At 39.4% G+C, this 26,544-nt stretch overlaps 3 protein-coding genes across 15 annotated transcripts in view; 1 reads left to right on the top strand and 2 right to left on the bottom strand.

The window, feature by feature from the left end:
- The window catches only part of LOC110042055 (uncharacterized), a 184,097-nt gene extending 157,677 nt beyond the window's left edge, over positions 1-26,420 (bottom strand). For 9 of the 10 annotated variants that reach the window (XM_089288544.1, XM_089288543.1, XM_089288542.1 and 6 more), the window contains exon 1: positions 17,219-17,268. The gene's annotated coding sequence lies outside the window, so the exon portion shown is untranslated. Of the gene's footprint in view, positions 1-17,218; positions 17,269-26,366 lie in introns of those variants that run through there. The other variant, XM_089288549.1, reaches the window with a different exon arrangement.
- Positions 456-26,434, bottom strand: LOC149113009 (uncharacterized). Of its 4 annotated transcripts, none has more exons than XM_089288532.1 (6): positions 26,367-26,434; positions 12,382-12,478; positions 11,384-11,464; positions 3,454-7,080; positions 2,434-2,467; positions 456-1,926 (listed from the first exon to the last, which is right to left on the bottom strand). In XM_089288532.1, exon 4 carries the CDS (start codon positions 7,001-7,003, stop codon positions 3,461-3,463), a length of 3,543 nt encoding a protein of 1,180 aa, XP_089144658.1. In that variant the 5' UTR covers positions 7,004-7,080; positions 11,384-11,464; positions 12,382-12,478; positions 26,367-26,434; the 3' UTR covers positions 456-1,926; positions 2,434-2,467; positions 3,454-3,460. The 4 variants fall into 4 exon arrangements, with proteins under 4 accessions (XP_089144658.1, XP_089144655.1, XP_089144656.1 ...); XM_089288529.1 differs by lacking the exon at positions 26,367-26,434 and adding an exon at positions 17,219-17,286; XM_089288530.1 differs by lacking the exons at positions 11,384-11,464; positions 26,367-26,434 and adding an exon at positions 17,219-17,286.
- LOC149113010 (uncharacterized) lies at positions 21,288-24,051 on the top strand. The gene is made up of 3 exons (XM_089288595.1): positions 21,288-22,503; positions 23,173-23,241; positions 23,407-24,051. Exons 1-3 carry the CDS (start codon positions 22,218-22,220, stop codon positions 23,601-23,603), a joined length of 552 nt encoding a protein of 183 aa, XP_089144721.1. The 5' UTR covers positions 21,288-22,217; the 3' UTR covers positions 23,604-24,051.
- Positions 26,435-26,544: the final 110 nt, after the last annotated feature.

The following is a 26,544-nucleotide window of genomic DNA, read 5'->3' as shown; positions in this document are numbered from 1 at the left end:
TGACTTTCCCAGGTTACTGGTCGTTTTTAACCAAAGGCCTCATGAAAATAGTATTACATTGAATGATCACCTTGGATAGTGCCCCAGTCACTGAATTACAGTCCTCGTTTACTTCTTCGGCATTTTCGTCAATTTAACGAATAGATTCTATATTACTGTGCGTCTGTTCAGTAAAATAGATGACAGATGACGTCAAAATCATGGTAAGGGCTAGAACAAAAAAGCGGCACACGAACCGTTAGGTGAGTGTCACTGATGTTCTTACCACATTTTGACGTCATCTGTGATCTATTATTGAACAGACGCATGGGAACGTGGAATCGATTTGTTTTATACAATAAAGAAACAAACACATTTAAGGATTTGATCTATACGTCTGTCCTCAAATAGATCATGCGTAAAAGTGAATCAAAACGCGAGAACAATACGACATATAATATAAAACGTCAGTGATGTCTAGGACTATACAAACGGTTTTAATATGACACATAATTAATGACCAGTGCAATACAATACAAGCTCCATTGTCATCTGAAAACTTCCATATGCAGATTTATTACAATAATCACACACAATAGAGCGGTTTTCATTTGAGTGTCGAAAAGTAACTGGTTTTGCAATTTCTACGCCACACGATTGGCTTAAAAAACTCGCGCCACTTTTTCATCCAATCAGAAGTACAACCAAAACCAATTGTGACGCGTTCGCATGCATTTTCCCGCGCTTTGCGTCAGCTACTTGTAATTACTTCGAGTTTTGATTTGCTTACTGTATTGTCTGTGTCCTTTGTGACTGGGTAGAGTAATTACTCTGGTTTTGGTTTTACGACACTCAATTGAACACCACTCTATCAGCAAAGATAAATTGACAAGAAATAATCACTTCCGTACGAGAAGTTTCTTCGGGATATATATAAAATTATAATTCTGAATTAAATTATAATTCTGTATTAATATTTGCAATATTAATAGCAATAATAGTAACGATATTCTAAAAAACACATCTCGATGCTTTTTCAAACATTAAGACTTATCTTTAGACCTAAAAGGCTAGAAATTGAGAAAAAAGTAAACTAAATTAAATCTTAAACCAAAAGCGACATTACTATATAACTTAGCCCTAGTATCGCAGATTTGCCATTGCATTGCAAGGCTAAAGTGACCAATCACTTTCAAAGGATCTGACTTATAACACCATTGACTGACAAACACTATTCACTTGATTCTGAATTATAATTTCGTACTAGAGATTAGGTGTATCAAGAACTGGTTATTTTCAGCAACTTTGTAAAAATCACAAGTGAATCTAACTTTAGCTTTCTCATCACGTCCCGCGAGAATTAGAATTATCCCATTTTGGGTTACCTTTCAATTTCAAAGCGACTAATAACTATGTGTTATTTTCTTTTCATTTTACATTACGTAACAACTAAAATTGATTTATTTAAAGCTTGTTCAAATCTGAAACTCCAATCACGGACAAAAGTGTTGACACATTTGAGCAAAACAGACGCTTTCTATCGGCGTCCTTCCGTAATTGAAAAACACCTCTTTTTTTGTCGATAGCCAAACCCGGCTCTCCTCCTGTTCAATGCTGAAATACGCTCCGTGGACACTGTCACTTGGTTACAACATTAAAATGGGGAGAGGGGGTCGAAATGTGAAAATTCGAGATTGAAAAACTCACGCGTTCAACGAAACAGGTTTTTTTCGGGAAGTGTCTCAGCTGCTTATGCCCATGATTGTCGCTTTGGCCATGATTTGCAACAAAAACAGAAATACGAGAAAAGTACTTGAATAAGTCTCATTGTCCATTCTCAGGCAGAGAAGACCTCTGGATTTAACAGCTGTTTCCTTGGAAGAGACTGGTCCAACGTCAGCTTACATGACTTTTTCCCTCCACCTTTGCCCTGAGAGAAACTGTTCTCTGTTTGGAAGTTAAACATATAACGATGTAGCAAAAGATTAGCTTTTTGGTTGTTTTGTAGCATCATATCATACACACATTGGAAAATAGGATACAGAAAAGTCTGTTACGTTATTACATGAAATTTTCGCGACACGTTTATTCCACGATTTTGAGGTGCGCATATTTTGCGACACTTAAATTCCGCGAATTTGCGAAAATTTCGTATTTTGAATCACTTTAACTTCACGTTTTCGAGTAAGCCCCCTTTCTTTTGCTCAGCAATGTTAATTAAACATGTCCTCGAATTTAGTAAACCGACTTCATCAAAGGTACGATAAAGTCAAAAATAACAAACACGCAACGGTTGGACTATATGTTAACATTAACATAATGTGAGTCACTTAACTTTCGCGTCATGTTATGTTCCGGACACTTATTGTTCGCGTCCCTTTAATTTCGCATTTTTCTTTGAAATCGCGAAATTAGCGTGTGGCGAAAATTTCATGTTATAAGGTAATTAATTACCAAGGAGCTTTCTCTGTTCTTGATCATTCAGCATCTGCAAGAGAAAGACAAATGAGAAAACTATCTTTTATTGAGAAAACACTGGTGACCAAGAATTCTGTCAAACAGTACCGTGTTTGTATCGAGTTAAAGAAGTCGGAGAAGCAGAAATGTTGTGGGAACAAAAGCCGATAGGCGAATGTTTCCACAACTTTTACCAGTTCTCCCAAACTTCCATGAGTGTTTATATAATTCGCTAGCAACCACGGATTGCTTTACGTACAATATCGCTTTAAGTACATCTGTAGAGAAATAGGCTTAATGTTTCATGTTTAGGTTGCGCGCGCAGATGGCGGATCGTGCGTGACTACGTCGAGATTTTTTTTTTGGTTTCTCTTTATACCCGCTTTCACTGTTACTTGCATAGCGACTATCTTTCGACATGCCATTTCTCGACATGCTACATAACCTGGCCTACGTCAAAAATGTAAGCACAAGTGGCTTTTTTACAATGGAACTCGACTTTAGTCATGACAGATGGATTTATTTGACATCAAACTAAGGCTAGCAGTATCAAGAAAACATTCTGTGAGATAAATTGACCGTTTTAAATATTCATATCTTTCGAATATTTACTATGCAAACAGTCTTACAGCCGTTTACATAGCATGTCGAAAGATGGCATGTCGAAGGATGGTCGAAAGATGTCGCCCATGCACGTAAGACTGAAAGCAGGTGTAAGATCGTTTGAATTCGTACAACAGAAACACGTGCCAGTTGAGGTTGTGCTATTAATTGTTGTGCTAGATCCGTACCATTATTGCCATAAAATTTCTCTTTTGGCGCGAAAAAAGGCGAAATCTCTAGTGATCTAAGAACTGCACGCACTCAGGTTATGGAACAAGCATTCGTGAGCTGCGCACTTTGTACTCCCATAAAGGACGCTGTCCAGACTAATAGTTAACAACTTTTACATTAGCACTCTTTTATAAACTAAAACTAAATGTTACGCCTTTAAAGATTGGAAAAAGGTCTACTCACGATGTTTTCACTGGCTTTCTTCAAATTCTATGGTCACGTCATCGCCGATGAGAACAAACGGAGCCCAGTGTTTTATCGCACCAAACTTCTCCGACTCTCTTAGACACTTCATAGCCCGGTGAACAGCTACACTGGCACTACATCCAAGACTCAAATGCCTGTAGAAACTTTTCATAAACTCCATTGTTGCCTCGTCATCAATTGCCCAGAGTGACACCAGAACCGAGCGAGCACCAGCACCAAGGAAACACCTTGCAATACCGACCACACCCTCAGGCGTAACCTTACCTTGTGCACTGTGACAGCAACTTAGCACAACTAGCCTTGCACGCAGCTTCGCCGCTCGCACATCCGCCATTTTCAACATAAAATCTTTCTCTTCAGGGATCTTGGAGATTCGTGCGGAATTCGGAGCCAGAGCAATTTCACCAGTTTCCATATTGCCATGCGCTGCAATATGTACCAAGCCAACTGAACCGATTCGTTTCAGCACCTCCTCTTTGGTTGCTTCATTTCCAATGAGAGGTACGACACCCACCATTTCTCCTATCGTCTTTACTTCTTCTCTGGCACACGGTAAGGGCGATAAAAAAATGGCTTTGCCTTGCTCGTTTCCAATTTCTTGAACGCATGGATCTCCCACGAGCAATATTCCACGGCTCCTGTGGTAGTCTTGAGGAAAGTTCCCGATCAGTTTTAGAGTCGTCAACGAAGGAAGAATTCGTATCTTGATAGATTCACTTAGATACTTGAATTCATCATCTAAAAATGCAGCATACGGAGCCAAACATAATGGACCGTCGGGGACAATGATCAATTCGTCGCCTTCAAGTAAGTCTGCAATGGGGGCAATGATACAATTATGAAACAAGCGCAAAGAATTGTTGTTGCAGGCTAATGTTTTTTCTCTTTCCTCGGTGAATTCTCTGTTGGGAGAAAGTTTGTTTGTTTCCTCATCCAGAGAACGATTTTCACAGGCAACTCTTCCATCAATTTTGTACTCTTTAAAAACATCTTTTCTCACACACTCTAAGAAGGTAACAGCATCTTCGCCTTCTATTTCTTTCCTCCTATACTGAACCTCCCTTTCTTTGTTAAGTAGCCAGAAATGGATTTTGTTACTTTCTAGTGCTAAGACCAGTGTTTGCATGAATATACCACTTGACATGCTTGCGATCGTTACGTTATCTTCAGGTGAGCCAATCGTTAACAATTTAGAGCCATATTGTTCCTTTATAAGATCCTCTAAAGCTTGTGCTCGTCCTTGCTCGACAACACACAAAGCCTCAGCAGTCTTTTGAAGCCTTAGCAAAGTTCTCCAAAGCGCAGTGTAAGCGTCTGCGCACCAATTACGATAAGATATTTTCCAATCATCTTCGGACTGAAGGAGAGCCCTCGTGTCATTGAACAATTTTACACTGGATCGGTAATAATCAAGAGCTTTCGGCAAATCTCCTGACGATTCAAAATCGCGTCCTAAGCAAAAGCATGAACGAGCTTCGTTAACTCTGTCCCCCAGTTCTTTGGCAATGCTAAGATCTTGGTTGTGGTACTTTACGGCTTGTTCAAAATCACCCAGACTGTGGTAAGCATTGCCAAGATTGCCATAAGCACATCCCTCTCCTGCCCTGTCCCCCAGTTCTTTGGCAATGCTAAGATGTTGGTTGTGGTCCTTTACGGCTTGTTTAAAATCGCCCAGACTCTGGTAAGCATTGCCAAGATTGCCGTAAGCACCTCCCTCTCCTGCCCTGTCCCCCAGTTCTTTGGCAATGCTAAGATGTTGGTTGTGGTACTTTACGGCTTGTTTAAAATCACCCAGACTCTGGTAAGCATTGCCAAGATTGCCATAAGCACGTCCCTCTCCTGCCCTGCCCCCCAGTTCTTTGGCAATGCTAAGACGTTGGTTGTGGTACTTTACGGCTTGTTTAAAATCACCCAGACTCTGGTAAGCATTGCCAAGATTGCCATAAGCACCTCCCTCTCCTGCCCTGTCCCCCAGTTCTTTGGCAATGCTAAGACCTTGGTTGTGGTACTTTACGGCTTGTTTAAAATCCCCCAGACTGTCGTAAGCAATGCCAAGATTGCCATAAGCACATCCCTCTCCTACCCTGTCCCCCAGTTCTTTGGCAATGCTAAGATGTTGGTTGTGGTACTTTACGGCTTGTTTAAAATCACCCAGACTCTGGTAAGCATTGCCAAGATAGCCATAAGCACATCCCTCTCCTGCCCTGTCCCCCAGTTCTTTAGCAATGCTAAGATCTTGGTTGTGGTACTTTACGGCTTGTTTAAAATCACCCAGACTGTGGTAAGCATTGCCAAGATTGCCATAAGCACCTCCCTCTCCTGCCCTGTCCCCCAGTTCTTTGGCAATGCTAAGATGTTGGTTGTGGTACTTTACGGCTTGTTTAAAATCACCCAGACTGTGGTAAGCATTGCCAAGATTGCCATAAGCACCTCCCTCTCCTGCCCTGTCCCCCAGTTCTTTGGCAATGCTAAGATCTTGGTTGTGGTACTTTACGGCTTGTTTAAAATCACCCAGACTCCGGTAAGCAATGCCAAGATTGCCATAAGTACGTCCCTCTCCTGCCCTGTCCCCCAGTTCTTTGGCAATGCTAAGATCTTGGTTGTGGTACTTTACGGCTTGTTTAAAATCACCCAGACTCTGGTAAGCATTGCCAAGATTGCCATAAGCACATCCCTCTCCTGCCCTGTCCCCCAGTTCTTTGGCAATGCTAAGATGTTGGTTGTGGTCCTTTACAGCTTGTTTAAAATCACCCAGACTCCGGTAAGCATTGCCAAGATTGCCATAAGCACGTCCCTCTCCTGCCCTGTTCCCCACTTCTTTGGCAATGTTAAGATCTTGGTTGTGGTACTTTACGGCTTGTTTAAAATCACCCAGACTGTCGTAAGCAATGCCAAGATTGCCATAAGCACCTCCCTCTCCTGCCCTGTCCCCCAGTTCTTTGGCAATGCTAAGATCTTGGTTGTGGTACTTTACGGCTTGTTTAAAATCCCCCAGACTGTTGTAAGCAATGCCAAGATTACAATAAGCACGTCCCTCTCCTGCCCTGTCCCCCAGTTCTTTGGCAATGCTAAGATGTTGGTTGTGGTACTTTACGGCTTGTTTAAAATCCCCCAGACTGTTGTAAGCAATGCCAAGATTGCCGTAAGCACGTCCCTCTCCTGCCCTGTCCCCCAGTTCTTTGGCAATGCTAAGATCTTGGTTGTGGTACTTTACGGCTTGTTTAAAATCACCCAGACTCTGGTAAGCATTGCCAAGATTGGCATAAGCACCTCCCTCTCCTGCCCTGTCCCCCAGTTCTTTGGCAATGCTAAGACGTTGGTTGTGGTACTTTACAGCTTGTTTGAAGTCACTCAGACTGTTGTAAGCATTTCCAAGATTGCCATAAGCACATCCCTCTCTTGCTCTGTCCCCCAGTTCTTTGGCAATGCTAAGTTGTTGGTTGTAGTATTTAATGTCTTCTTTAGAATTAATGTGACTCTTGTAAGCAAGTGCTTGGCCGCAATCGTCATCACTTTGTCTGATCATTTTTATGTACGTGTACTATTGTGACGTATTTGGTTGACTTGTGTCAGCTCTCAGCTATCTGCTATACACCTATTAAACTTGAAATCCAAAAAAAAGAAAAATTTGTGATGGTTTATTAACAAAGTCTTACGTGACTACAGTCAAAGCTGTATTAAGCGGACACCCTCAGGACCCTTGCTAGCATCCGCTTAATACATGGTGTCCGCTGATAACAGGTTCCCTCAGAATTCGTCTTAAAAAGGGCCATATCAATATTGGTCAGTATTAAAAGACCGTGAAAGGGACAAATAACATTCTCGTGAACGATCGATAACTCTGAAATACCGTATTTCCGTAAACAATGACAAGTACATCAGGTGAAGCGATTTAATATGCAGTAACAGTATCTATATCGATTGAATCATATGAAAGGTTTACAAAATCAAACAAAAACAAAAGCTCTGTAAAAACAAAACCGAATAACAAAATATTGCATTTCTGTGACAGCCTAGTTTGTTGGCAAATTTAAATGACCGATATCCTAAAACGTGGACAAAAAACAACCATGCATTCTTTTGGCAGTGTCCGCTTGATACAGGTTTGTAAGAACAGGAATGACCATAAAAGTCAGGTTTAAGGTGTCCGCGTCCGCTTAATAGAGGTGTCGGTTGAATACAGGTATTTTTTACAGTAAATGTGGGAAAAGAAAAATGGGACTTGCGCAGCTGTCCGTTTAATAGAGGGTGCTTAATATGGCGTCCGCTTAATACAGGTTTGACTGTATTTTATTGGTGGTGTTTTATTGAAAATGTATGGCAATTTATTTATAACCTTAAGTAGTACTGGGTCGTGTTTCAAAATAAAAGGTGGGCAATAAATGGTGTTTCGACTAAGTCAATATCAGTAGATGCCTTTTGCTGGTTTTTCCGTCCCTCTATTCCCCTTGCCCCGTACCCCTCGCATTCTATAGCACTGATATATACAGTGTAATATTCCTAACTTGGCCATGAACAGCAGGCAACCAAACCAAATATCGCCCAGGCAATTAAAAGAAGAAAATTTCATCTTTGTTTACATCAGCATAACCCTACACTGGATATCGTGAGTGAGTGAGTGAGTGAGTGAGTGAGTGAGTGAGTGAGTGAGTGAGTGAGAACTTTATTAAAGTGTCAAAAAACCTTATAGCCTGGGAATAAAAACACCATACTAATTATGGGACACTGCTAAAAAACTATACTAATACTAATATTAATACAATAAAAAAAAGTAAATGACTTGAAGGGCATTATGTGCAGCATAGGATGCAGCCCTTACCGCCGGTGTCTATTAAGCAAGTTATATCCCTTTTGCGAATATAGTTTGTAAAAGCCTGCAGTGTCTTGGCTGATCTGTCAGCCATAGACAGTTTACCCCATAATTTGGGTCCTACATAACGCAAAGAGTGCTTCCCATAAGTAACAGTGTTGTATCTAGGAGTAGAAAAATCTGATTGTCTCAGGTTGTAAGCAGAAATATGCTCGTTAAAAACGTTACAGATGCTATTAGGACATAGTCTATGTTTAACTTTATACTTGAGAATACAGATGTCCTGTAAACGCCTGTTCGCTAGAGTTGGCAACTTGGCTCTCTCCAGTAGCTGAGTATAGCTAGCATGCTTGTCCTTGTAAACGGCCCTCAAGCCCCTTTCTTGTAGTCGTTCAAGTTTACGTGCATCGCTAGCTCTGCAGAAGTGCCACACTAGGTGACAATAAGTAAGGTAAGGTAGTGATTAAATTATGCAGAATTTGGAGTTTAAAAAATGAGCAACAAGAAAAGTATTTTTGAGGGAGTTTGAAAGTGCAATGAAGGGTTTACAAAGCGAGTGATATTCGAAAATTCTCTCAAATTGTACGAGCAGTTTCAATCAAAGAATTTTGCAAATAACACGAGTACGAAAAAAAATTAGCAACTGCTTGCGCTTTCACGCGCTTTCTCATTTCACTAAGAACATGTACGCCCGTATTCCTTAGATTTGCATTGCAGTACTAGGAACCATTATCCAATTATCTTTTGCTAGGCGACTGAAATTAAGGAAGCATGCTAATCTGCTTTTCCAAAAAGTATATCCACCTTGTGTAAATTTTGCACACAAACTACAGTTCTGTTAAGAAACACTCCTTATGTACATATACATGAAAAAAACTTGTTAAACTTGACATTCCACTGAAACTGAACGTAGTCAAAGGCCGTTCGGGCAACCACGTGTCACTTATTTTAGAGTGCGAAGAAATCCACTGCTGCACCAAAAAAGTGTAACCCGCGTGCATTGCTAACTAAAGAAAACAGGAGCGCATTTTCACTTTCGATTAGGCTCGATCTAGCCCAATCTGACCTTTGCTCAACACTAATTTTGTGATTTATACCTGTTTTCTTGTTCACGGAAAGTGCGCATTAGATGTTAGTTTTTATTGGCTCATTATGATCCCCCATTTCTTCTCATGTCAGGGTTGAATTCAAGTATTTACGAGCCTTTATCAAAATGTTTCCAAGAACAGATTGTCATACAGGTTAGAGTTCCTTTTCAAGTATGTTTACCCGGCTCTGTATTAAAATAAAGCGAACTTTAATCTTAAGTTTGTCGTTAGTTACCTTATTTCATGGGTTGAAATGATATTGATACCAAAGGAATCTAAAACAAGTCAGCGAGAATGAACTGTTGGTGATCCGTCTTCGAGTGATTCAACTTGCTTCGTTATTTAACGCAAGTAGCGTGACGCGTGTAATGTTATACATGTCATGAATTTGATCTGGCCTGATCTGCCACAAGTTCATATATGTACAGGAGATACATAGATCATATCGTACAATTAATTCTTGTGATTTATACCCAAAGTTATAGCTGTTTGCTTATCCGCAGGAAATGCACTCTTAATCGGCTCATTGTGATCTCTGGACTTGTCTTATGCCAACCCTCGCAAATAAAAGCATGGAATCTGCATAGCGCAACAGAAACTCGTCTTAATCGGCGCATTGTGATCTTTCGACTTGTCTGATGCCAGCCCGTGGAATGTGAATCGCGGGACCGAAACTCGTCTAATCGGGTCAAATCGGGCCGAATTTTACTCTTAGAGTAATACATCCGAACAGTAGTTGTGTTATTATTCTTAAAAAGTGTCTTGTTGCAGATAAAATAAAACTCAGAATTTCACGGTTTAGTAATATATGGGACCAAAAGAAAGATTATATTTTCTCAGAACTTGTAAAAGATCTTACATTTTATGAAATTAAAAACTAAGGAGGATTGATAATTTTCTTGTTTTAAAATATGACCACGTCTCTGGCGTGCAAACCAGCATAATGATAACTGCCATGAAATTCGCTTGTTTCGTTAGCTTTGTAACAGTTGGTTTCATAAAACGATAACAGCGAAGCTAATTTCTGACCGGTCAGGAACCGTTTTTACTCTGTTTTGAAAGACAACCGAAATTGCCGAAACATACGAATTCAAAGATTCTGTTCCTGCTCATTCTCAAATACATTGACCTTGTGCAAAGTTTGCTCACAGACAACAGTGGTCAACAGTTGTGTTTCGAAATGCTTCTCATGGTGAAGCTCTACACAAAATATTACTTGAATTCGACATTCCAAATTCTTCACGACAGCATCCAGGTTTATTCTAAAAAAAAAATCAAAATGTGCTGATGAAACCCTACTGAAATTCTGATATTCCGAACAATGAACGACTTTGTAAGCAGAGCAGACTGGGAAAACACAAGGGTCAACTAGACATCTAAAATTTCGTTTCTCTAAATTTAGCAGCCCGCAAAAACGAGAATTTATTTCTCTTCTTTTCATTGTGAATTGTGTAATGCTTCTTTACAATTAAGCAAAAAGAAAAATTTGGCTTGAGTTGGAATAAGTCTGTTTGTATAACGCGAGAGAATGTTGTTAATTTCCGGCGTTGCTCTCAGCAGTATAATTTGTAAACAAGAATGAATTGTTTCACAGTGCTTTGCGTTAGTATACATGCAGCAGTGATCAAATCAGATATTTCTCTAAAAGAGCCAGACAGAAATTGAAGATGCCGTTTAGATGAAATACGAAAACGATCACCAAAGGAAAGATGTCAACATTGAAAGAAATTCTTCCAGCCGTAACAAAGGTGTGGAGACAAGTACAATGGAGTCTTTGTTCGGCAAATGACAATCATGGAAGCTTTCTTTAATATGCTACGGATCATGGAAATCAAATCAAAGATTGCGAATCCACTTCCACGGGAGCAGAGAGAACTAATTAGTGGTTTATTGCCTAATACTGTAAGCTAAGCTTATGGACAGGTAAATCAACTTGGAAAATGATATAAGACTTGAAATCTTCTGTTCTGCTATCAGAGACACAAAACTGTCCCTTTAATGTACTTACAAATTGGTCGTGTTACATCTCAGGACTCATAAGAGTATTTGAAGCTCCCTCGTTTTGTTTCCAATGCAAATCTCAAATCAACTGAAATTGAAAGTCAAAATGTGTCCGCTAAGGATTATATTAAGTTATATTCACTGGGTTTGTTCCGTCTAACACGTTCTTCATCCCTCTCGCATTGGTTAAATCCGAGTTCTAACAACAATTTATTAAAACAACAGTTGTGTTTTGAGATGCTTCTCATGGTGACGTACTTCACAAAATATTACTGAAACTCGACATTCCAAATTCTTCACGACGGCAGACAGGGTGTTACTTCTAAAAAAATAAAATGTGCTGGTGAAACGTTACTGAAATTCTGATATTCCGAATAATGAACGACTTTGTAGACAAAGCAGACTAAGAAAACACAAGGGTCAAATTTCGTTTCACTAAATTAAGGACCCGGTGAAAACGAGAGTTTATTTCTCTTACTTTCATTGAGAATTATGTAAAGTGGCAATTAAGCAAAAAGCTTGAGTTGGAATAAGTCTATTTGTATAACGTAAGAGAATGTTGTTAATTTCCAGCGTTGCTCTCAGCAGTATAATTTGTAAGCAACGGTGAATTGTGTCACAATGCTTTACATTGGTATACATGCAGCAGTGATCAAATCAGATTTGAAGATGCCGTTTACATGAAATACGAGGACGATCACCAAAGGAGAGATGTCAACATTGAAGCAAATTCTTCCAACCATAACAAAGGTATGGAGACAAGTTTTATGGAGTCTTTGTTCAGCAAATGATAATCATGGAAGCTTTCTTTCATGTCATGGATCATGGAAATCAATTCAAACCTAATTGCGAATCCACTTGCGCCGGAGCAGAGAAAAGTAATTAGTGGTCTGCTTGCTACTGTAAATTCGGATTACAATTGACTTAACAAGTTCGACAATGATATAAGACGTAACATCTTCTTTCCTGATATCAGAGACACATAAACGACTTGTATATACTTACAAATTGGTCGTGTTACATCTCAGGACTCATGAGAGTACCGGTATTTGAAGTTCCCTCGTTTTGTTTCCAATGCAAATCTCAAATCAACCGGGTCCAACTGGAAGTGAAAGAAAAAATGTCCATGGTAAGGATTTTATCAAGTTATGTCCATTGGGTTTGTTCCGTCTAACACGTTGTTCATCGCTCTCGCATTGGTTAAATCCGCGGTGTTCTAGCAACAATTTATTAAATTCAGTTATCCTTGTAGAAATTTGCACGTATTTACAATCGGTCTGTGTTTAATCTCATGCGGAGTCTTGAGTCTTTTGATATCCTTTCGTTTCGTTTGGTAATGCTAGCCAATGCTCCGAGCGGAAACTGCAAATCAACTGAAACCGAAAGTAAAATATCAAATACAGCGTTATACTAATAACTGGCTACAACTTGAATGATTTGTGGTCACGAGATGTCTGGATAACCAAAAAGGTCAACCACTAACAATAGAAAAAGTCAGTTTCCCACGCTTTTCGAACACGTCAAAACAATCTCTTGTCAAATCATAACATTTCACAAACATAATATTTTTGAGGGGGTTGAACGTATAACGAGGGGTTTAGAGGGCGTGGGATCTTTGTCAATGCTCTCAAATTGTACGAGCAGTTTCAAAGCTGATTTTGAAAATAACAAAAGTAGGGAAAACCTTTAAATAACCTCTTGCACTTTCATAAGATTACTCATTACACTAAGAACATGTATGCCTGTATTCTTGATTTACAGTGCAGTGCAAGGAACCGTAATCCAACAAACCAATGTCGATATATTAAAATTCAGCCTAAAACAGTAGGCCACAGCACGAGGCTCTAGGAAATAATTACCGAGTTTGTGGGGTTTATTCCCCCGAGCTTCGTGCTGGGGTTTATTGTTTTGGGCTGAATTATTGGGCTATTTTATTTTTTCAGACAACAAAAACGTAGCCAAGCATTCCAATCTGCTGTTCCTAAAAATAAATCCAACTTGTGCAAATTTGCACACAGACTACAAGTTCTATTATGAAACTCTCTTCATGTATCTACCTATACATGAAACACTTTAACTGAAACTGAAAGTAGTTAAAGGCCTTTTGAGCAGCCTCATGTCAGGAAGAAATCCCCTACTGAACCAAACAAGTGCAATGCAAGTATAATGCGAGTGTAACTGCTAGCTAAAGAACACAGGCACGCATTTTCACTTTCGATTAGGCTCGATCTGGCACGATCTGACCTTTGCTGAATATTAATTTTTGTGTTTATACTTGTTTTCTTGTTCTCGGAAAGGGCGCATTAGATATTAGTTTTTTATGTCAGGGTTGAATTCAGGTATTTACGACCCTTTATCAAAAGGTTTCCAAAAACAGATTGTCACACAGGTTAGAATTGCATTTTAGGAATGTTTACACGGCACTGTATTAACAAAAAAGCGATCGTTAATCTTAAATCTGTTGTAAGTTACCATATTTCATGGGTTGAAAAGATATTGATACCATGGGAATCTAAAACCAGTCAGCGAGAATAATTTCCAGGTGATTCGTCATCGAGTGATTCAACTTGCTTCCTAATTTAACGCAAGTAGCGTGACGCGATGATAAGCTCTCGTGCTATAAATGAAATGTAATGTTACACAATGAATGAGTTACCAGTAATCGGATACCCGTGTTTGCGCAAAGAACTCTGGGATCGTCAGGGGGCAAACATTGCAAGTCGATAGAAGGAAATGTATGGCGAAAAGTTGTTTCGACGCCCAAAAACATGGTTTTGGGGACAGATCAACGCTTTTTCGCCGTTGTTTTATGGCGAATGGAATTTGACAAAGTTGATACGTAGAAAATGTAAGTTTTTGTTTAAATAACCGTGAAATAAGTGATAAATTTACCGGCAAACTCCCTTTTGCTTGTGTGAGGTTTATTGTGAAATACATTGAAGAGATTATTGAAAATTTCAATACACGCCTGATCTCGAGAGGCTACCCGGAGCAAATGGTAGAAAAGACCCTCCGAGAAGTTAAATGTAAAGACAGAAAAGAAGCTGTAAAACAGAAATCGAGAATTGCAGAAGGAACTACTACCCTTTGTGTTGGGCAATTTCACTCAACCGTCAATAGCAAACTTTGGAAAGCATAATCACGCACAAATGGCACTTTTAACTACAAATACTCAGAGATATATTCAAGGAGCCATCCTTGATCTGTTATAGAAAAGGAAAATAACTGAAACACGTGCGTGTAAAAGCAAAACAAAGGCTTTGAGCAACACAGTAGCCACACAGCATGAGTCGCGCGGACTCATTTGTCATTAAATCAACTCCAGACAGTACAATGATCGCCACCGAGCTTATTTCCAGTATTATTTGTATGACTCAGCTTTCAAATAAGCCAAAAGTAGCCTGTGCACAACTTAAAAGGCTTTACTGGGTTATTTCCTCTCGATTTGTACCTAATTAATTTTGTAACATTTTCAGACCATTACGCGATGTAAATTTCACAATAAACCTCACGCAAGCAACGGAGTTTATCGGTAGATTTTGTCACATACTTCACGGTTATTCAAACAAAAACTTACATATTCCACATATCAACATTGCCCAAATCCATTCGCGATAAAAACGACGGCGAAAAAGCGTTGATATCTCTCAAAAATCGTTTTCTTGTACCTCGAAACAACTTTTCGCCATACATTTCCTTCTAGCGACTACTGGCAATGTTTGCCCCCTAACGATCCCAGAGTTCTTCGCGCAAACACGGGTATCCGATTACTGGCAACTCATTCATTTGATCTGGCCTGATCTGCCCCATGTTGATATATGTACAGGAGATATTGATCATATCCTACAATCAGTGATTTATACCCAAAGTTATACCTGTTTCCTCATTCGCAGAAAATGCACTCTTAATCGGGGCATTGTGATCTCTGGACTCGTGTGATGGCAGCCCTCGTAAATAAAAGCATGGAAATTATCTGAATAGTGCAACAGAAACTCGTCTAATCGGGTCAAATCGAGCCGAATTTTACTCGTAGAGTAACACATCCGAACAGTAGTTCTGTTATTATTCTTAAAAAAAAAAATCTTGCTGCAGATAAAATAAAACTCAGAATTTGACAGTTCAGTAATATATGGCACCAAAACAAAGATTGGATTTTCTCATGACTTGTAGAAGATCTTATAAATTTTATGAAACTAAAAACTAAGAAGGATTGATAATTTTCTTGTTTGAAATATAACCACTTCAATGGCGTGCAAACCAGCATAATGATAACTGCAATCAAATTCGCTTGTTTCGTTAGTTTTTTTAATGTGCTACGGATCATGGAAATCAAATCAAACATTGCGAATCCACTTGCACTGGTGCAAAGAAAACTAATTAGTGGTTTGCCTAATTGGTTTTATAAAACGATAGCAGCGAAGCTAATTTTGGCCGTTCAGGAACCGTTAACTTATACTTTGTTTGTATAACGCGAGAGAATGTTCTTCAGCATTCACAGCTCTCAGCAGTATAATTTGTAAACAACTATGAATTGTTTCACAGTGCTTTGCATCGATATACATGCAACAGTGATCAAATTAGATATTTCTCCAAAAGAGCAAGATGCTATTTAGATAACATACGACAACGATCACTAAAGGAAAGATGTCAACATTGAAACAAATATTTCCAAACACAACAAAGGTATGGAGACAAGTATAATGGAGTCTCTGTTCAGCAAAGCTTCTCTTCAATGTAATACGGATCATGGAAATCAAATCAAACATTGCGAATCCACTTGCACTGGAGCAGAGAAAACTAATTAGTGGTTTGCCTACTATACTGTAAACAGTTGATTTTATAAAACGATAGCAGCGAAGCTAATTTCTGGTCGTTCAGGAACCGTTCACTTACTCTGTTTTTAAAGACAACCGAAACTGCCGATGTCAGACTCTGTTTCTGCTCATTCTTAAAATACATCGACCCCGTACAAAGTTTCCTCACAGACAACAGTTGCGTTTTGAAACGCTTCTCATGGTGAAGCTCTACACAAAATATTACTTAAATTCGACATTCCAAATTCTTCACGACAGCAGACAGCTTTATAGTCTTAAAAATTAAACGTGCTAGTGAAACGCTACTGAATTTCTGATATTCCGAATAATGAACGGCTTTGTAAGTAGAGCAGCCAGGGCAAACACAAGGGTCAACTAGACATCTAAAATTTCGTTTCACTAAATTTAGCATCCTGTAGAAACGAGAATTTATTTCTCTTCTTTTCATTGTGAATTGTGTAATGCTTCTTTACAATTAAGCAAAAAGAAAAAAATTCTTTGAGTTGGAATAAGTTTGTTTGTATAACGTGGGAGAATGTTCTTCGGCGTTCACAGCTCTCAGCAGTATAATTTGTAAACATTACTATGAATTGTTTCACAGTGCTTAGCATTGGTATACATTCAGCAGTGACCAAATCAGATATTTCCTGGCTCCAAACGAAGGAGACATAAATTGAAGATGCCGTTTACATGGAATACGAGAACGATCACCAAAGGAACGATCTCGACATTGAAACAAATTCTTCCTACCATAATAAAGGTATAGAGACAAGTATAACAGAATCTTTGTTCATCAAATGATAATCATGGAAGCTTTCTCAATGTGCTACGAATCATGGAAATCAAATAAATATTGCGAATCCACTTGCACTGGAGCAGAGAGAACTACCTACTACTGTAAACTCGGATTACAATTGACTGAACTAATTCTCTTTCGACAGGTAAATCAATTTCAAAAATGATATAAGACTTGAAATTTTCTGTTCTCCTGCCAGAGACACAGAAATAAATAACCTGAATGTACTTACGAATTGGTCCTGTTACATCTCAGGATTCATTAGAGTATTTTTTGTTTCCAATGCAAATCTCAAATCAACTGAAAGTGAAAGTAAAAATGTACACGGTAAGAATTATATCAAGTTATATCCATTGGGTTTGTTCTTTTTAACACGTTCTTCATCGCTCTCGCATTGGTTAAATCCGCGGAGTTTTACCAACAATTTATTAAAATTTGTCCTTGTAGAAATTTGCAGGTACTTACAATCGGTCTATGTTTAATCTCATGCGGAATCTTGAGTCTTTTGATATCCTTTCGTTTCGTTTGGTAATGCAAGCCAATGCTCCGAGCGGAAACTGCAAATCAACTGAAACCGAAAGTAAAATATCAAATACAGCGTTATGCTAATAACTGGCTACAACTTGAATGATTTGTGGTTACGAGATGTCTGGATAACCAAAAAGGTCAACCACTAACAATAGAAGAAGTCAGTTTCCCACGCTTTTCGAACACGTCAACAAAAAAGTAGCGAAGCATGCGAATCTGCTGTTCCTAAAAATAAATCCACCTTGTGCAAATTTTGCACACAGACTTTAAGTTCTATTATGAAACTCTCTTCGTGTATCTACCTATACATGAAACACTTTAACTGAAACTGAAAGTAGTTAAAGGCCTTTTGAGCAGCCTCATGTCAGGAAGAAATGCCCTACTGAACCAAACAAGTGCAATGCAAGTATAATGCGAATGTAACTGCTAGCTAAAGAAAACAGGCGCGCATTTTCACTTTCGATTAGGCTCGATCTGGCACGATCTGACCTTTGCTGAATATTAATTTTTGTGTTTATACTTGTTTTCTTGTTCTCGGAAAGGGCGCATTAGATATTAGTTTTTTATGTCAGGGTTGAATTCAGGTATTTATGACCCTTTATCAAAAGGTTTCCAAAAACAGATTGTCACACAGGTTAGAATTGCATTTTAGGAATGTTTACACGGCACTGTATTAAAAAAAGCGATCTTTAATCTTAAATCTGTTGTAAGTTACCATATTTCATGGGTTGAAAAGATATTGATACCATGGGAATCTAAAACCAGTCAGCGAGAATAATTTCCAGGTTATTCGTCTTCGAGTGATTGAACTTCTCTCCTTATTTAACGCACGTAGCGTTACCCGATGATAAGCTTTCGTGCTTTAAATGAAATGTAATGTTACACAATTTGATCTGGCCTGATCTGCCCGGTGTTGATATATGTACAGAAGATACTGATCATATCCTACAATTAATGCTTGTGATTTATACCTGTTTGCTTAAAATTCGCAGAAAATGCACTTTTAATCGGCTCACTGCAATCTCTGGACTTGCATGATGCCAGCCCCAGTAACTAAAAGCAGGCAATCTGAATAACGCGACAGAAACTTGTCCAATCAGGTCAAATCGGGCCGAATTTTACTCGTAGAGTAATGCCAATACACCCGAACAGTAGTTGTGTTACTATCTTTTGAAAAAAAAGTCTTGTTGCAGATTAAATAAAACCCAGAATTCTAGAGTTGAGTAATATATGGGACCAAAATAAAGATTGCATTTTTTCATGACTTGTTGAAGATCTTAAATTTTATGAAACTAAAAACTAAGAAGGATTGATAATTTTCTTGTTTTGAAACATGACCACGTCACTGGCGTATAAACCAGCATAATGGTAACTGCAATCAAATTCGCTTGTTTCGTTAGCTTTGTAACAGTTGGTTTTATAAAACGATAACAGCGAAGCTAATTTCTGACCGCCGGGTCAGGAACCGTTAACTTTTCTGTTTTAAAATTCAAGCGAAATTGCCGAAACGTGCGAATTCAAATATTCTGTTTCTGCTCATTCTCAAAATGCATCGACCTCGTACAAATTTGGCTCACAGACAACAGTTGTGTTTTGAAATGCTTCGTATGGTGAAGCTCTGTACAAAATATTACTTAAATTCGACATTCCAAATTCTTCACGACAGCAGTTTATTCTGAAAAAATAAAATGTGCTGGTAAAACGGTACTGAAATTCTGATATTCCGAAGAATGAACGACTTTGTATAAGCAGGGCAGACTGGGAAAACACAAGGGTCAACTAGACATCTAAAATTTCGTTTCACTAAATTTAGCATCTTGTAACAACGAGAAATTATTTCCCTGCTTTTCATTGTAAATTGTGTAATGCTTCTTTACAATTAAGCAAAAGCAAATATTTGGCTCGAGTTGGAATAAGTCTGTTTGTATAACGTGAGAGAATGTTGCATGTTCATTTCCCGGTGTTGCTCTCAGCAGAAAAAGCTAGTATCTAAACAACTATGAATTGTTTCACAGTGCTTTGCATCGGTACACATGCAGCAGTGATCAAATCTGATATTTCTCTAAAATGAGCAAGACAGAAATTGAAGATGCCGTTTAGATGGGTTTACATATATTCACATATTATGTGAATGTTTAAATATATATATTGAAACTATTTTATGTAAATGTTGGAATATGTGATAATTCAATTTCTCTTATATACCGAACGAAAATCTCGCCGATGATCAGCGGCGAGGTAATTCTGTCTGTATAATAAGGAACCAAAATCTCGCCGATGATCATCGGCGAGGTAATTCTGTCTGTATCATAAAGGATCCAAAATCTCGCCGATGATCAGCGGCGAAGTAATTCTGTCTGTATAATAAGGAACCAAAATCTCGCCGATGATCAGCGGCGAGGTAATTCTGTCTGTATAATAAGGAACCAAAATCTCGCCGATGATCATCGGCGAGGTAATTCTGTCTGTATCATAAAGGATCCAAAATCTCGCCGATGATCAGCGGCGAAGTAATTCTGTCTGTATAATAAGGAACCAAAATCTCGCCGATGATCAGCGGCGAGGTAGTTCTGTCTGTATAATAAAGGAACCAAAATCTCGCCGATGTTCAGCGGCGAGGTAATTCTGTCTGTATAATAAGGAACCAAAATCTCGCCGATGTTCAGCGGCGAAGTATTTCTGTCTGTATAATAGGAACCAAAATCTCGCCGATGTTCAGGGGCGAGGCAATTCTGTCTGTATAATAAGGAACCAAAATCTCGCCGATGTTCAGCGGCGAGGTAACTCTGTCTGTATAATAAGGAACCAAAATCTCGCCGATGATCAGCGGCGAGGTAATTCTGTCTGTGTAATAAAGCAACCAAAATCTCGCCGATGATCAGCAGCGAGGTAGCTCTGTCTGTATAAGAAAGCAACCAAAATCTCGCCAATGTTCAGCGGCGAGGTAATTCTGTCTGTATAAGAAAGCAACCAAAATCTCGCCAATGTTCAGCGGCGAGGTAATTCTGTCTGTATAATAAGAAACCAAAATCTCGCCGATGTTCAGCGGCGAGGTAATTCTGTCTGTATAATAAAGGAACCAAAATCTCGCCGATGTTCAGCGGCGAGGTAGTTCTGTCTGTATAATAAAGGAACCAAAATCTCGCCGATGATCAGCGGCGAGGTAATTCTGTCTGTATAATAAGGAACAAGAACCTCGCCGATGTTCAGCGGCGAGGTAGTTCTGTCTGTATAATAAAGGAACCAAAATCTCGCCGATGATCAGCGGCGAGGTAATTCTGTCTGTATAATAAGGAACAAGAACCTCGCCGATGATTAGCGGCGAGGTAGTTCTGTCTGTATAATAAAGGAACCAAAACCTCGCCGATGTTCAGGGGCGAGGTAATTCTGTCTGTATGAGAAAGCAACCAAAATCTCGCCGATGTTCAGCGGCGAGGTAATTCTGTCTGTATAAGAAAGCAACCAAAATCTCGCCGATGATCAGCGGCGAGGTAATTCTGTCTGTATAATAAAGGAACCAAAATCTCGCCGATGTTCAGCGGCGAGGTAATTCTGTCTGTATAAGAATGCAACCAAAATCTCGCCGATGTTCAGCGGCGAAGTATTTCTGTCTGTATAATAAAGGAACCAAAATCTCGCCGATGATCAGCGGCGAGGTGATTCTGTCTGTATAATAAAGCAACCAAAATCTCGCCGATGATCAGCGGCGAGGCAATTCTGTCTGTATAAGAATGCAACCAAAATCTCGCCGATGTTCAGCGGCGAAGTATTTCTGTCTGTATAATAAAGGAACCAAAATCTCGCCGATGATCAGCGGCGAGGTAATTCTGTCTATATAATAAAGCAACCAAAATCTAGCCGATGATCAGCGGCGAGATAATCTTGTCTGTTATCAAGGGGACGGAAATCTCGCCGAAGATCAGTGGCGAGGTAATTATAATGGTAATTGCACAAGGGACACAGGTGGCCCAGACCTTGAATATGCTTAATAAGTGACGTTTCAGTTCTTGGTTAACAGCGCTTAATTTTTTTTTTTTTATCTATTCAATATACCTTCGCGTGCCACAAAGTAACCCCGACTGCTGAACATCGCACCTCAACGCACTTTCATGATTTGTTAGGAAAATTAAGCATTACAGATGTAAAGCAAAATGAAGTAAAGTAAAGTAAAGCAGCTGAAAGTAAAACCAATTTAAATGCTAGACTAAATTTGCTGCTTTGGTCTGCTAAAATAATGGACTCGCGGCCATCTCGCTACATAACTGACTGGAATGATATTCCATGGAACATTATGCATGCACCCTCATTAAGCAGATTTAAATCCTAGCTATCAGACCATCTGTGTCAATTTTAACTCAGGTGTAACTCGTGAGTGACATGTATGCAATTTAATTAGGTTAGCTTTGGGCCGTATTTAAATCTTATTTCATAATTTTTAGTGTCAATTTTAGTATGCAATTTAATTAGGCTAGTTTTGGGCCGCACTTAAATTTAGAGTTTTATTTCTTAATTTTTTAGAATGTTTAATATCGGAGAATATTCTTTGTATAGCAATTTAGTTTCCTTAAACTAACTCAAAAGTGGTCGCGAGTACTATGAATTTACCTGACGACTAAAAATGTAATGAAATTAATTCGGATTATTAGGAAATTTTAAAAACGATTTGTGCATTTTCGTTTACGTCATTACTACTGTGTCTAGGAATGTTCACAAAAGCCTACACCTTACTCTCTGAGGAAACCTGGGAGAAAGGACCAAACACAAACAACCCGGTAGAAAGTATTAATAAGCAATCAATTCCAGAAAAAGGAAACAGTCTCGCACCCTTGCTGGAGAACATATATCGGGAAGACAGAGTGCAGGCAGCCAAAGTTGTAGCAGCAGGAAAGAATGTTTCGCCGTCTTATCGTGACAACTCTGAAGAAGCAAGAGGGAGGCGAAACGATAATCGCAGAAGGAAACGAAGATATCATGCTCCTAAAGAAGACGGTAGGGAATTCTCCAAAAATTAAAAGTTTTTAGTGATATCAATTGGGATTAATCAATTGTCGAGCCTTCTTAAATTCCTCGACCATAGTATTTTTCTGAAAGCTTTTCGAGATGATAATATTGACGGATAATGTGAGACCATGCACTGTAGTGAAGCTCGTTCTAGTGGTACGGGTGCGGGACCTGGCCCGCATCTTTGTTCAAGGGCTTTGGGAAATGCAACCTATTACCTTCGAGGTATCACCTTTCTAGATTTCACCGGAAAAATCGGTGTTATGAACACCATTTGCTTTATATAACTGCTAGGGACGATTACTTTGTTTTAACCCAAGCCTTCCCAACATTTGATGAAAATACTACAGCAGCTTTCAATTCCATTCCCCTCAGTAAGGAAATTTTCAATCTATATTCAAAATAACGTACGTGTTAAGCGCCCCTGGCGCAAGACCTGCGTCCTGTCTACTCAAGGCAGCAGCAATACTCAGATTCTTTGACAATTAAACTAATGCAGTAGAGGACAAGTTAGGCGCAGTGCTACTATAACTATTATGGATGTAGTCAATGTTTGAAGTCATCCTAAACAACTGAAAGGGTAGAGAACGAACAGGGCTCCACCTAAACTCATTTCCCCGTACTATATATAGTTAACAACTGGTTAAAATCTTTTAGGTCCACCGGATAAAAGGCGCCAGTTGCAACGTGCCTGCAACTACGGAAAACACGGTAAAAAGAGACAAGGTACAAATAATTTTGGTCGATGATATTTGACTGATTCCATTGTTGCAAGCTTATATCATAAAAGAAAAAAGCCCGTTTTTGTTTTCATTTTGATTACAAGAGAAATTAACTATGACTGAAGAGGATGTCATGTAGTGGAAGTCATTCATGTACTTCATTCCACAGGTAATGCCCTTATTGGAGCAAGACTTGAGGTAGAATACAACCGAGTTAATTTGGATGGCTCCACTGAATATCTCGGCTGGATAAAGGGCACCATCGCGGCATGGAAAAGATCCAAGGGCTATTTAGTAAATTATGAAGACGGTGACCAGGAATGGCTGCAGTCTGTAGACGAGAAGGACGTGCGACTGTTTGAGTAATAACTGATGGAGTATGCGCACTATTCGCTTAATAAAAATTTTAATGGAATTGTATAGTTCAAGAGGCCATGACCTATGTAAAATTCAGAGATTATAGATAGAGCAATAGATCCATATACCTTCGTTTTTTTGATTAAATTAAATCATAAAGGGAAATATCACTTTCTGGCACTCGAATTGTAAGAACAGCGAGTACTCGAACTGCACAGAGAGACTAATTGTTGCGAGATTGGCAAGAGTGGCAAGGGTACGTAGGATGGGAAAACGTAATGAAAGCAACGTATGCAGATGCAACGGGATATTTTTTTTACAAACTACAGCTACTAGACTTCAAGTTCCGATAATAAGTGATTTTCAAAATTTAAAAATTACCGTCCGGAATATAAACACACAGCATCCTCATCTTACACTATGTGATCGCAAAAGCAACAAAAATATGTTTAGAATTGCTGTAGAGTACTTGTTCATTCATCTCGGCGAGGATCATTAACCTAGCCGACGATCATCATCTTCATCATCAGCGAGATTTCCGTCCCTTTAATACAGACAGAATTTCCTTGCCGCTGAACATCGGCGAGATTTTGGTTCCTTTATTATACAGACAGAATTTCCTTGCCGCTGAACATCGGCGAGATTTTGGTTCCTTTATTATAAAGACAGAATTACCTCGCTGCTGAACATCGGCGAGATTTTGGTTCCTTTCTTATACAGACAGAATTACCTCGCCGCTGAACATCGGCGAGATTTTGGTTGCTTTCTTATACAGACAGAATTACCTCGCCGCTCATCATCGGCGAGATTTTGGTCGCTTTCTTATACAGACAGAATTACCTCGCCGCTGATCATCGGCGAGATTTTGGTCGCTTTCTTATACAGACAGAATTTACCTCGCCGCTGAACATCGGCGAGATTTTGGTTGCTTTCTTATACAGACAGAACTACCTCGCCGCCGAACATCGGCGAGATTTTGGTTCCTTTATTATACAGACAGAACTACCTCGCCGCTGAACATCGGCGAGATTTTGGTTCCTTTATTATACAGACAGAACTACCTCGCCGCTGAACATCGGCGAGGCTTTGGTTGCTTTCTTATACAGACAGAACTACCTCGCCGCTGAACATTGGCGAGATTTTGGTTGCTTTATTATACAGACAGAACTACCTCGCCGCTGAACATCGGCGAGATTTTGGTCGCTTTCTTATACAGACAGAATTACCTCGCCGCTGAACATCGGCGAGGTTTTGGTTCCTTTATTATAAAGACAGAATTACCTCGCTGCTGAACATCGGCGAGGCTTTGGTTCCTTTCTTATACAGACAGAATTACCTCGCCGCTGAACATCGGCGAGATTTTGGTTGCTTTCTTATACAGACAGAATTACCTCGCCGCTCATCATCGGCGAGATTTTGGTCGCTTTCTTATACAGACAGAATTACCTCGCCGCTGAACATCGGCGAGATTTTGGTTGCTTTCTTATACAGACAGAATTACCTCGCCGCTCATCATCGGCGAGATTTTGGTCGCTTTCTTATACAGACAGAATTTACCTCGCCGCTGAACATCGGCGAGATTTTGGTTGCTTTCTTATACAGACAGAACTACCTCGCCGCCGAACATCGGCGAGATTTTGGTTCCTTTATTATACAGACAGAACTACCTCGCCGCTGAACATCGGCGAGGTTTTGGTTCCTTTATTATACAGACAGAACTACCTCGCCGCTGAACATCGGCGAGGCTTTGGTTGCTTTATTATACAGACAGAACTACCTCGCCGCTGAACATTGGCGAGATTTTGGTTGCTTTATTATACAGACAGAACTACCTCGCCGCTGAACATCGGCGAGATTTTGGTCGCTTTCTTATACAGACAGAATTACCTCGCCGCTGAACATCGGCGAGGTTTTGGTTCCTTTATTATACAGACAGAATTACCTCGCCGCTGAACATCGGCGAGGCTTTGGTTGCTTTATTATACAGACAGAACTACCTCGCCGCTGAAAATCGGCGAGATTTTGGTTCCTTTATTATACAGACAGAACTACCTCGCCGCTGAACATCGGCGAGATTTTGGTTCCTTTATTATACAGACAGAACTACCTCGCCGCTGAACATCGGCGAGATTCTGGTTCCTTATTATACAGACAGAATTACCTCGCCGCTGATCATCGGCGAGATTTTGGTTCCTTTATTATACAGACAGAGTTACCTCGCCGCTGAACATCGGCGAGATTTTGGTTGCTTTATTATACAGACAGAATTACCTCGCCGCTGAACATGGGCGAGAAAGAGCGTCTATATATGTTAATGTTATTTTGAATATGAAAGTAGTATTCATATATTGAGAACATGGCGTAATTTTTGCCGTTCTGTATATTGAAAGAATCACATAATATGTGTTTGTCTGAACGCCGCGTTTAGATGACATACGATAACTATCACCAAAGGAAAGATGTCAACATTGAAACAAATTCCTTTAGCCATAACAAAGGTATGGAGACAAGTATAATGGAGTCTTCGTTCAGCAAATGATAATCATGGAAGCTTTCTTTAATGTGCTACGGATCACTGATGGAAATCAAATCAAACATTGCGAATCCACTTGCACTGGAGCAGAGATAACTACCTACTACTGTAAACTCGGATTACAATTGACTGAACTAATTCTCTTTCGACAGCTAAATCAATTTCCTAAATGTTATAAGATTTAAAATTTTCTGTTCTTCTGCCAGAGACACCAAAATAAATGACTTGTATGTACTTACAAATTGGTCGTGTTACATCTCAGGACTCGTTAGAGTATTTGAAGTTCCCTCGTTTTGTTTCAAACGCAAATCTCAAATCAACTGGAATTGAAAGTAAAAAATGTGCACGGTAAGGATTATATCAAGTTATATCCATTGGGTTTGTTCCGTCTAACACGTTGTTCATCGCTCTCGCATT

Source organism: Orbicella faveolata, unplaced genomic scaffold (assembly GCF_042242905.1).
Source record: "Orbicella faveolata isolate gen_17 unplaced genomic scaffold, um_ofav_v1 contig_17, whole genome shotgun sequence".
Taxonomy (NCBI): Eukaryota; Metazoa; Cnidaria; class Anthozoa; order Scleractinia; family Merulinidae; genus Orbicella; species Orbicella faveolata.
Note: the sequence above shows the minus strand (reverse complement) of the source record. Positions and strands in the feature narration are given on the sequence as shown.

Coding starts and splice junctions, on each gene's coding strand:
- LOC149113009 (XM_089288532.1), bottom strand. CDS start 7,003: ATGATCAGACAAAGTGATGACGATTGCGGCCAAGCACTTGCTTACAAG.
- LOC149113010 (XM_089288595.1), top strand. CDS start 22,218: ATGTTCACAAAAGCCTACACCTTACTCTCTGAGGAAACCTGGGAGAAA. Junction 22,504..23,172: donor TCATGCTCCTAAAGAAGACG/GTAGGGAATTCT, acceptor AAAATCTTTTAG/GTCCACCGGATAAAAGGCGC. Junction 23,242..23,406: donor ACACGGTAAAAAGAGACAAG/GTACAAATAATT, acceptor TTCATTCCACAG/GTAATGCCCTTATTGGAGCA.